General features: G+C 43.2%; 1 protein-coding gene across 1 annotated transcript in view; it reads right to left on the bottom strand.

Annotated features, from left to right (window-relative positions):
• Positions 1-12,329, bottom strand: part of TMPRSS15 (transmembrane serine protease 15) — a 91,209-nt gene that overhangs the window by 13,726 nt on the left and 65,154 nt on the right. The window contains 1 exon segment of the mRNA XM_026652663.1: positions 2,063-2,158. Within this exon segment, the coding sequence (XP_026508448.1) occupies positions 2,063-2,158 (96 nt within the window).

Here is a 12,329-nt window from a genome sequence, read left to right as displayed (position 1 = left end):
GCCGAGGAGGAGACTGCAGGAGGAAGGGGGTGGAGAGGGGCCCCCACTTGCTCTGGCCAAGGTCCCCACAAATCCCTAATCTGTCTCTGGCTGTGGAGCCTGCCATGCCACAGAGTTGCTTAGTGCATAGCCCCACCAATGCTTCTAGGGCTAGGATCTGGTCCAATGCAAATGTTATCCTTCTGTCCGTAAATAAGTTCCCTGTGTGTCCAAGATATGAACAGTAGTTTCATCTCTGGGTCACATTTTACTATTCTTAATCAGTCAAAACTCCTATGACCTTCAAAGAGAGTTTTGACTGAGTAAGGACTAAATGCAGTGTGGGATCTGGCCTTCATGTATTGATTATCAATTGACTTTTATTATTATTAGTTTATTTTACTAAAAGAAAAACACTCTAATCCCCCTCTCATTCGGTAACATTACAACTTCTGTAAAACTACATGAAGGTATAATGGTATCACAATAAAAGTGACCCTTATCAGGAGTCCAGATGATAAACAGAAAAGAAATCTCTTTCGGCAGTAGGAATGCAGTTAAGATGAATGGTCTTCTTCCTTTTCCTCTTGCTCTCCTCATTCTTTAGTGTTTAACTGATAGTAATAGAAGACACCTTTAAATCATAGGCTGCTCTTTAAGATCTCTCATGGCAATGCTTGTTTAGACGTACATTTTATTAAAAAAAGAAAAATAGCTTTTAATGATCCTCCATTACTCTAAGATGGTTTTTCTTCCACACCAGTGAGACTGATAAATATTTGGTATGAACAGAATAGAATTAGAACAGAAAATGTATCAATCAGCTTCCAGCAGGGAAAAAGAAAACTCTGCAGCAAATTAAATATTCTCTATAGCTTTACTATTGTGCAATATGGCTCATAAGTGAAGCCTACAAGACTATTGATGCATCCCATCTTCAATCCAGTCTAAGCAACCGAGCAATTATATGGTGATTTTCTGTGTCAGCGCATCTATCAAGGTTCCAGGGAAATGTAACTGTTAATGTGATAGGACTACTAAGCTTTCTTAGCTCCTTTAAGGCACCGCTTTAACTGCAGTGTAAACTGTCTGGCTAGTTAATGGCAAGCACCTCTCCTTTGATAGGTGTGCCTAAAGCACTGCACCTCTTGTGAACGTCATTCTTTGCAAATATTACATTCAGGGTCTATAGTCAAGAAAAGCTCCCAATTATTCCAAACCCATAGGAATCCTTCAAAGTCACATCAGATATAATATAGGGTAAAAGAGATTAGGGGTAGGATATGGTTCTGAACAGCTCTTCGCTTAATGAGCTGATTTCCATGAGAAAGATATGGAGACAAAGCCAGAAGAACTATACAGGCCTCATTTTATTTTGGTTACTACCACTTGCCTTAAAACATATCCAACCAGGAAGAGAAGGACTTTTTTTTTTTCTAACTGGCTATTACATTTGTATTGATCTCTGTTCTTGTTATGAATTTTGTCCCAAACTACCAGTTTTCAGTATTTTCCTAACATTTTATATTTAATATGAGAAGCAGTGTGGGCTACAAGATAGAACGCTGGACTGGGACTTAAGAGATCGGGGTTCTTCTATTCTTGCCATCAATCTGAGCGATGACATTGGCCAAGTCACCTCACTTCTCTGGACCCCTTATTCTCCATCTGTAAAATGGGGTTAATGATACTTAATGTAAAAACTTTGACATCTATGGATACAAAATGCTATGCAAGAATAGTACTATTTATTATTGAAACCACAGTAGCACCTAGACGCCCTAACCAAGATTGTAATATACAAACACATAGAGAAAGTCCCTGCCCCAAAAGCTTACAATACACAACACATGGCAGGGGAAACAGAGACATGAAATGACTTGCCCAAGGTCACACAGAAAGTCAGTGGCAGAGATGGAATAGAATCTAGGTCTCCTGGCTTTCAGTGCAGTGCCTTATATACTAGATCACACTGGCTCTCAACTAAAGTAAAGTAGAACAAGACATTTATTATTAAATTTATTTTTATTTACCACTATGATCAATTTGATCCTTAATGTGAGAAAGATGCATTGATGCCTACCTTGGTGTAAGTATTAGGCTCTGGTTAGCTGCTTTGGTGATTTTTACAAATGGCCCATTTCCAGTGGATAACATCGCTGATGATGTATTCATATTTCTAGGAGGAGGGAAAAAAGTGAGACATTTTTAAGATACTCATTGTGTTTCTCTGACTGAATTCCTAGAATAGTGGGTATTTATTCAAAGATTTTTGAGGTTTGAAATCTAAAGGAAAAAGAACAGAAACAAACACCAAAAAATAAAAAAATAAAAAAAAAAAATCTCCCACAAAAACCAGGTACTACCTTCACTCTGACACACACTTCTGGAAATATTTCATTTAAGATGCCTGAATAGCAACGAAAGGTCCAGATTAATGATTTTAATGACAGTGAGTTATCAGATTTCTGTTTTTCAATGCCACCACTCAAAAGTATTGCACTGCCATTTTTAAAAGATAGAGTTAAATTCTATTATGCAGTGTTCAACAATAGTCAATTGAAACTTGTGTAGCACAGTTCTGTACTTTGGGGGGAAATAACTGTATTATGTACACTGGGCTTTACAGAACAAATAGAGGTGAATTCTCTATCTAGAAGAGTTTAAAGTCAAAGGACTTGATGGAGCTATTTGTGAAATAAGATATTACTTAATGTGAAAATGGCAAAGCCTAGCTCTAAATTAAGAATGGAAGAGACAACAACTCAGAGGGACAGGAACGGAAAGATCAAGTACAATATGATTGTTCAGTTACTTGGAGGCTAGTGTGTATGTCTTGGTGGTTAGAATTTTTTTCTAAAAAAAACCTCAATGTTTTTAAACCTGACTACAGAATAGCATACAAAAACCTAGCCAGCTTGAGAATTTCAGCTGAGCAGAAAAGCAGTGCATTTATTCTCCATTGACTCACACTTTGTGTAATTATCACATCTGTGCAATGTCAGGATAATATACTGCCATTCTAATATGGGAGCATCTTACATGCACTTTGCATTGAGATAAGTGGCTACACAAGATGCAAGGCAGTGGTGAAGCAATTCTACAGTACTTATGTATGCAGTTGGGAGAGAACTATAACTCCGGATATGAAATTCAACTCCCCCAAAACTGATGGTAAATTCTGATCTGAACTTCTGTGTCCTGAGCCAGGTTCTTTAATAGCTGAACCAGAACCCAGTGGGTGTGATTCTCCACTGTCACATCAGTTCCATGCCAGTTGCACTTTATTGAATTTAACGGAGCCAGGCTAGTATAAAAGTGGTATAACAGAATAGAGCATTGGGCTGTAAACACTAAACCCCCTACCTTTGGGAGAAGGTTAACTCTGGATTCAATTCAAGATGCAATCTTAGTAACATGGGTCTGTTCCTAGTTACAAGTCCATTCAAACCAGCTTGCTTAAAAAGCAATCTGGAAAGGGAATACACCCTTATTACACACCCAATTTTCAGTACAGTACAGTAGCATTGTTTCAGATTGTTTTACTGTAATGACACATTCATGAACTTGAAAAATTCCATCCTAGCAGTTACTTGGCCTCACAGGCATTTGTAGGAACATAATAATGAAGTATACCAAAAATACACTGAGTCACAATTCTGCCCTGATTTATACTCTGTGCAACCTCCCTGACATCTTCAGCTTTCTTGAGGACTGGGGAACTTCTCTAATGGCTAGTAATAGGGGAGGGATAAGCTGGTTCCAGTGGCAAAGATCTTCTGGCGGAAACTTCAACATCATCTCTTTAAGGGCTCGATTAAACTGCCCTACTAACCCATCAGTCTGTGGGTGATAAATGGACATTTGTAGCTTTTTTATTCGTAACAGGCCACAACTGTTGGAACAGTTGTGAGGTGAAATTGGTACCTTGGTCTGTCAGGACTTCCTTGGGGAGAGACACCTGGGGAAAGATTCTAAAGAGCTATGCAGCCACAGTTTTTACCGTGACATTCTGGAGGGGGATCGCCTCCAGGAACTGGGTGGTGTAGTTGAGAATGGTCAGGAAATATTGGAACCCCATGACTTTCTTCAGGAGGGGTCCTACCAGGTCCATTGCGACTCTCTTGAAGGGGGAGTCGATCACCGGCAGGGGGACAAGGGAAGCCTTCAGTACCCCTCGCGGGGCTGTGAGTTGACACTCTGGACAGAAGTCACAAAAATCCTTTACCTCCCGGTGTATCCTGGGCCAGAAGAACCGTGTCAGGATCTGGGCTAAGATCTTCTCATGCCCGAGATGTCCCGTCACGGGAATGGTGTGGGCAAGCTGCAAGATGGCCCATCAGTGGCATCGGGGGACTACCAGCTGGGTCTGGATGTCCTGGGTCCAGGAGTCACGATCGACTCACTAGAGGCAGTTGCCTGTCAACTAGAAGTGGGGATACTGCATTGCCTGGGGGTGGGCAGTGTTCCATGGTCTTCCCATCAACATGAGTCAACTGTTCATAGGCCTGTCCAAGGGTGGGGTCCTCCCACTAGTCACGGTTAAAGTCTGAGCCTAAACCAGGGGGTTCATCATGAGTGAGAGGCCCGCGATCACCCCCTTCATCAGGAAGGTCCTGGTCGGCCTTGAGGTATTGCTGGTTGCTTGGGTTGAGGTTCCTGGGTGCCCAGTCTGTCCCTTCCAGGACTTCTCCCTCAAAGACACCCTGGGGTTCTTAGGACTCGAGGCTCATGGTGTGCAGGACCCCCAAGAAGCTGCTCCAGTCTCGACCTAAGATGATGGGCTAGGCCAGCCTTGGTGCCAGGCCCACTGTCATAATCCTTGTATCCCCCCTCACAGTCAAGGTGATCCAGGCCTGAGGGTAAGGCTTCACATCCCCATGATACACTGCAGCAAAATGACCCCCAACTATGGGTCTGGGGGCTTGACAAGGTCCTGACATACCAGACTCTGTCCACAACCAGAGTTGACGAGGGTGGAAATCCAAATTCCGTCCATATCTAAGAGGGTCGTCACTTGGCCCCGGGGGCTGCTTACATGCCCAAGATTCCCCGGTCCAGACTCAGCTGAAACTGAGGAAGGCCTCCAGGTCACCTCTGGGACCCATATTTGTCAGGCTCAAAGGCACCATGGGGATATTCGGGGTCACTGCTCCCCCAGGCTTGGAGCTGCTGGGTATTGGTATCAACACGGCCAGCTGCTGCAAGCACTGCCATTCTTTGTGGTAGTGTTGGGCCCCCAGCTCTTGAATGAGTTGCTGTTGTTGGTTCTTGAGCTGTTGCAGGCATTGCTGCTGCACAAGCTGCGCTGTATGCTGCTGCTATTGGCACTTGGTGAGCTTCTTGACCTCCAGCCTTCCTGGTTGGGAAGGTTCACTGTTCTATCATCTGACAGATGGGGGGGATTTGATATGCTGCTTCTCTGGGCTTGTCCCCTTGTTTCAGGGGTGGGATGATGCCTGAATTCTCCACCAATTGTAGTGGTCCCTCACTCTTGAGTGGCGAGGGAGGCCACTCTGCCTCACTACAGGAAGACAATAATCAATAGTCTATGGGGGAAGCTCTTGCCGTCTGAGAAGGGCAAAGCACAAACCGTCTTTAGCCCACAGCCTCCTGGCAGGACCAGACTCAGGGGCGGCTCCACGCACCAGTGCAGCAAGCGCGTGCCTTAGGCAGCAAGCCGCGGGGGGCATGCCTGCGAGAGGTCTGCCAGTCCTGTGGCTTTGGTGGGAATTCAGCAGTGGGTACGCCGAAGGCGTGGGACCGGCAGATCACCCGCAGAAATGCCGCCGAATCCACATGACCAGCAGACCGCCCGCAGGGGTGCTGCCAAAGGCCGCCTGACTGCCGTGCTTGGGGCGGCAAAAAACATAGAGCTGCCACTGGGCAGACTGCATGTAATAGTTTATAAGGGGCTCTGGCCTTCTGGCCAGGGTAGAGCACAAACAGACTTTGGTGCAGGCCTCTCAGTCTAGAATGAGTTTGCAGCCACCCCAGGTGTGAGATGGCACTGCCTCATACCATGATCCTTTAATTGAATACACATTTTAAATTTGATTGGTTGAAAGAGATCCTGTAATAGGGTAAAAACCTGCAATCTTTCTAACTCAAGTCAAAGCGCCCACTGACCTCTGACTATCTACTCAGTGCTTTTCTTCTCCTACATTTCTTGATCTTTTTTCAGCCAAGTTAGAACTAACTATTTCTCCCTCTTGCTCCTCTATTTGACTAGTGCTATGCTGTCTGTATTACTGTTCTGGATTTCTCTCAATTTTTCTCTAGTCTTTGACACCTCCTCAAGATAATAGCCCCCTCACTTCCTGAAAGCAAGTTTAAAGTGCTTCTCTGAGTTAACCCTCAAGAGTTTCTCTTGATTTATCAAATTACAGCAAGTTAGTTGACTAAAGGTTTCTTAGATTATTTTGTTGGAACACATAAAACTGCAAATTCCAAGAACATGTACTGGATTGTAATCTGTTGAATAAAATACCACCTCATTAAAAATCAATGAAATGTCTTCTCTATTCTTTCTTCCTTTTCAGTAAAGATAAAAATAAATCAAATGTCTTTATTGGAAAGCTATTATTGTAATAACTTTTATTTCGTTCAGTAGAGCCAGGATTTCAGTTATACAGCATTATTATCTCCATTATGCAAGAGAACATACACATGGTGATGCAGGCCATGTGTGCCCTGAAAGGTTTCAGGGAACTGTTCTGATGAGATTCTTTTATTGTTCTGTCAAGTACTGATCAGCAGTTGGAAACAACAGAGAAAAAATATGATTTAAAATGAAGGAAAAAGCCATACGCATTTACAAATATGTCTGCTCTTACCTTTGCTAATCCAAACTCCTTTCTTGTATGATTTAATTTATTAACATAATGGGCTGAATCTTAAAGTCTTTGGATTTGGGATTTAATATTGGAACCTCAATTGATGAAATCAGTCTATTGGAAGTTTCCCAAACTGTGATTAAATGCTTACAGTTAAAAAAAAAAGGAAGGTCTAGGGGGCTTGGGAGATCCTGGTACAATTTCCTGCTTTTGCACAGACTTCCTGTGTAACCCTGGGCAAGTTGCCTTAGTTCCCCACCTTTAAAATGGGGAAAATGGCCCTATCTTACAGGGCTCCCCAAACTCCCTGCACTTATTAACAGTGGAGACTCTGACTCAGAAGATATTATCAGGTCCCTAGGGATCTGAATTCTTGCAGTACTGACAGTATCAAGGATTGGGACAAGTGGGAACCTGTGGATGATGGCTTTAGTACCAATGCAGCTGGCACCAAGCACTTGGTATGGGATTCCCTTGGTACCATAGATAGGTGAGCAGTCTTTCTGGTTATTGGTAATGAGTGTTGTTCAGGGATGGGCTTGGTCTTTTCAAGCCTATCTCTGCTGCTCTGGATATGGGTACCTGAACTCTGTACTGAGTCTGTCTTAGATGACTGACTCCTTTTTGCCTTTGCTGTACTGGCCTCACTCATATCCTGCACAGATACCTCTTAGGACCTGAGGTCTCCGTAGTCTTCTTGTGAGCTGGTGACTAATTTCTTGGAGATTTCCTCATCACATACTTTTGCTTAGAGGCAGATGTAGATGAGGACTTCGGCACCATAAATGTACTTGGTGTCATTGTACTGCCTACCTCTCTGCTAGTCTCTGGTTACTGAGATATCGATGCGGATGGGGCACTAGCTGTACTGGGAGATCTCTGTACGGGGGGGGCTCTCTCCCAAATCTGAAGCTGGATGTAAATCTTGCTCCATCATAGGGAGTTTAAACTTAATTTCTCTGTTTTGGGGGGGATTTCCCCTTGAAGGAAGTGCAGATCTTGCACTTGTTGGGGGTATGAGACAGCAGAGGTACTGGGAGAGTCTGTCACTTATTGGAATAACCTCACGACAGGAGAGGCACCTCTTGAATCCTGGGAAAATTCCAGGCATTCTCGAGCCAAACTAATGAAAATTTAACCTCTAGAAGGGAAAATCTCCTAACTATGTAACTATCTCTAAGAATAAAGATTTTTTTTACGAAAGAAAAGAAAAAAACAAAAAGGAACAATTCTTCTAGCAACTATAACACTGTAAGGTAAGGAATTATAAGGTAACTATCTGAGAAAAAGCTAAATATTAGAGAACAGACACACAGTTGACTCCATCTTGGGCCAAAGGTGGTTGAGAAGGAACTGAGGGCTGTTCGCCTGTGTAGGGCATGAGGATGTGTGGGTTGCATGAGTGGACCAAATTGGCATGGCTACCAAAAATCTCTGATCAAAGGGACAGGGCGTAAGCGCACTGAAGTGGAGCATCTGCAGAGGCGCTATTCGAAGAAGAACTAACATAAGAATCTTAACATGATGGGGTTTGTTTTAAGATAAGTTTGCTGTGAAACTGCATGCCTAATATGCATATACGGTTATTATATTTGCAAGCATCAATACCTGATGTGTACACAAATGCAGTGATTGTTCAGGCAAAAACAACACACATTTCCTCAGCTAATGATGAAAAATAAGACTCTGAATATTTTCTTGAAGGGCTCCTGATTAGGTTGATTTTTGTAATTTGCTTATTTATCACAAAGGAGGTTTAGGCTGTACTCTTGTCAGATCTCACAAGCTAAGATTTCACTTAATAGTTGGATGAGTGACATCCACTGAAAACCAGCCTGCTGCAAGAAATAGTGCTGGTTATTCAGTGATGCACCAGTGATGTCACTAGAATTGCTCCTAGTGTAAATGAGGCTAAAATATGGCACATAAAACTGCACTGTAAATGTTGAAAGTTTAAAAAAGCAATGCCTACAGGATCTTACCACACAGGGAATCTCACATACCACTGATTTAAGCCATATGTAATTTTAGAGTCACTGGGCTATAGGTGATAGGCCAAATTTTGTTTGTGTCCCCATTTTATGGCAGCAGCACTGAACAGATCCTCTTCTTGGATGAAATTAAGAAAAGGAGAACATAGACTGTGGAATAGTGGGGGAATACCCTTTTGTCATAAAACTAGACTCGACAAAGTAATAGAAAATATACTGAAGGGAGCAATCTGGCACTTGCAGGAGGATGGACAAAATGACCTAATAGGTCTTATACATCTCCAATTTCTTTGATTTTATTATTCAATCTGTCCAGCCTACTTTACTGAAGTATTTGCCCAACAGCAGGACCCACACACAGCTTTGATGGGGAGGTCAGAGCTTACCTGAGTTCAGTTTACTATGCTACAGTAGGTCTCTTTAAAGAGTAAGAACAGAGTTCAGGAGACCATCTTCTAACTTCTCAAGCAGCAAGGATAACTGAGGAAGTTAATTAAATCACACATACAGGGATAAGAAAGAGCTCAACTTCTTTTCCCTTGTAAGTTTGATGCCAGACAAAAACTGTCCTCAGGTCACTATCAAGGGAGTTGAATGTAAGAACACTCAGTCCTCTGACTTACTCCTCTTTGCCACTGTGGGAAGGCCAGACTTTTCTATTTTCATCGGTGGTTGGTCTTTTTCCTTCAGGCAATAAGTTGATGTGGGCAGACACCAAGTTTCCCCGTGGACCTTGATTGCTGAAGCTTACTCTTTTAAAAGATGTTCCTGCTTTAGAAGAGAATCTGCTGCTGGCTCCTCTCTTCCCTCCCCACTGCGCTATTGAGTTTACATTTTTATATGTCCCCTTCTTTACAATATCCCTTTCAACATTTACAAATAAGTATTTTATTTCCCTACTGACTGCCTTCTTCCATGTAGGAAATTATTCCTCCTCTTTGTCCCTTACTCCCAGTTTTTCTAACGTAGCTGAAATTAGCACTGCTTTTCTTGTTCACTTCTGCCAAGCGACAGCCAGAGCCAGATCACATAAACCAGTGGTTCTCAAAGCCGGTCTGCCGCTTATTCAGGGAAAGCCCCTGGTGGGCCGGGCCAGTTTGTTTACCTGCCGCGTCTGCAAGTTCGGCCGATCACGGCTCCCACTGGCCGCGGTTTGCTGCTCCAGGCCAATGGGGGCTGTGGGAAGCGGCGCGGGCCGAGGGATGTGCTGGCTGCCTTTCCCACAGTCCCCATTGGCCTGGAGCGGCGAACCGTGGCCAATGGGAGCTGCGATCGGCCGAACCTGTGGACACGTCAGGTAAACAAACCAGCCCGGCCCACCAGGGGCTTTCCCTGAACAAGCAGCTGACCTGCTTTGAGAACCACTGACATAAACTACATTATTGCTGTTTCTGTGGGTGCCCCCCTCCCCAAAAAACCCAGTGTTTTTTGCAAAACCTCTCTAGCCATAGGGTGCATTTTTTTAAAAAAGTGCAAAATTAGATATTTCTAGAGCTGGTCAGGTCACAGTACAAGTTTTCATGAAAAATTCTTCACTTGTTCATTACAATTTCCAATTTTGACTTTTTAAACAGCTCTATAGCTGATCAAAGTAGAATAAATGTTCACATTTTTTCACAAATCATACAATTTCAATATGTCTTTATATTTAGAATGTATAAGCTATTTCCCAGCAGACTAAAGGCCAAATTTTCTGCTGGCACAATGAAGTCAATGGATTTACATTGGCAAAGAATTTGGCCTTGAACCTCAATCAAATATGATCTGTTTTAAAATGTTCTAAAGCAGTGGTTCTCAAAGCCGGTCTGCCGCTTGTTCAGGGAAAGCCCCTGGCGGGCCAGGCCGGTTTTTTTACTTGCTGCGTCTACAGGTTCAGCCGATCACGCCTCCCACTGGCCGCGGTTCGCCGCTCCAGGCCAATGGGGGCGGCGGGAAGCGGCAGCCAGCACATCCTCGGCCCGCACTGCTTCCTGCAGCCCCCATTGGTCTGGAGTGGCGAACCGCGGCCAGTGGGAGCCGCGATCAGCTGAACCGGCGGACGCGGCAGGTAAACAAACCAGCCTGGCCCGCCAGGGGCTTTCCCTGAACAAGCGGCGGACCGGCTTTGAGAACCCCTGTAGAGCTACCATTACATATCCAAATAACCATAAAGGAGCACAGTAAGATGGGCCATTATTCCACAGAACACTGGTATATTACAAATGGACACTGGAGTTATTGGGGTCCTGTGATAGCTCTTGGGAAGTAAGGAGGATGAAGAGCCAATATTTTGATAATGGGGCCTAATATTTTGTCCATCCCTTAGTCGCAGAAGATAAGAGCGGAACCTGCAGAGGTAGGGGACAGGATACAATGACAGGACCCTCCACCACTTGGAGCCCAGGAAGAGACCTCCACTCAATGGTAGCTCAAATTTCACCTTACCAAGGCAGGGAGCATGGATTAAGGTTTCTACAGAGAAGAACACAGGTGACGGTTACTTGGAATATCTTCACCACTCCTCCTCACTAACTTATTAAGGTTTGTTATTTTATTTGAATGAGTCCATAGCACTAACACTGATTAAAAGGTATATCCCAACAATACTTATCATTTCTTATTATGTTGCCAGTTCTACCATACTGAGGAATAAAAGACTGAAATGGTCTTTGTCTCATTTATAAAGCAGACAGAACTCTCAGAAGAAGTATGTCTAATGGCTAAGCAGGATGATTGAGAATCAGGTAGAGACCTGGGTTCCCAGCTCTGCTACTGGCTTGGTATGTGAACGTAGGCAAGTCACATAACCTATATTTCTTCCTCTGTAAAATAAGTAAAACAGATGTTTTGTGAGGCTTAGTCAATATTTTCAAAGCACTAAATCAGAGCCACACATTGAAGTCCATAATTAATTTTTATGCATTACTTATATATCGACCCCATGTAAGCTGAAAGCAGAACTCAGAATTATGCCTAGGACTTTCAGAATAAAACACAGACCACTACTAATTGAGCTATATAAGTGACTTAATTAGCTGACAGCAGTAGCACTTTGTCCAGTCTAGTTCTCCTATTAGTTTTTGAATGTTATAATTCCTGATGTCAGATTTGTGTCCATTTATTCTTTTGGGTAGAGACTGTCCGGTTTGGCCAAAAGAATAAATGGACACAAATCTGACAACAGGAATCATAACACTCAAAAACAGACTCCAATGAGAAACTGCTGAGCTTGAATTAATATGCAAACTAGATACCATTAACTTTGGTTTGAATAGAGACTGGGAGTGGCTGGGTCATTACACATATTGAATCTATTTCCCCCGTTAAGTATCCTCACACCTTCTTGTCAACTGTCCAAAATGGGCCATCTTGATTATCACTACAAAAGCTTTCTTTTTCTCCTGCTGATAATAGCTCATCTTAATTAATTAGCCTCTTACAGTTGGTACGGCTACTTCCACTTTTTCATGTTCTCTGTATGTATATACATCTTCTTACTATATGTTCCATTCTATGCATCTGATGAAGTGGGCTGTAGCCCACA

Source organism: Terrapene carolina, unplaced genomic scaffold (genome assembly GCF_002925995.2).
Source record: "Terrapene carolina triunguis isolate 2854851 unplaced genomic scaffold, T_m_triunguis-2.0 Scaffold38, whole genome shotgun sequence".
Classification (NCBI taxonomy): Eukaryota; Metazoa; Chordata; order Testudines; family Emydidae; genus Terrapene; species Terrapene triunguis.
Note: the sequence above shows the minus strand (reverse complement) of the source record. Positions and strands in the feature narration are given on the sequence as shown.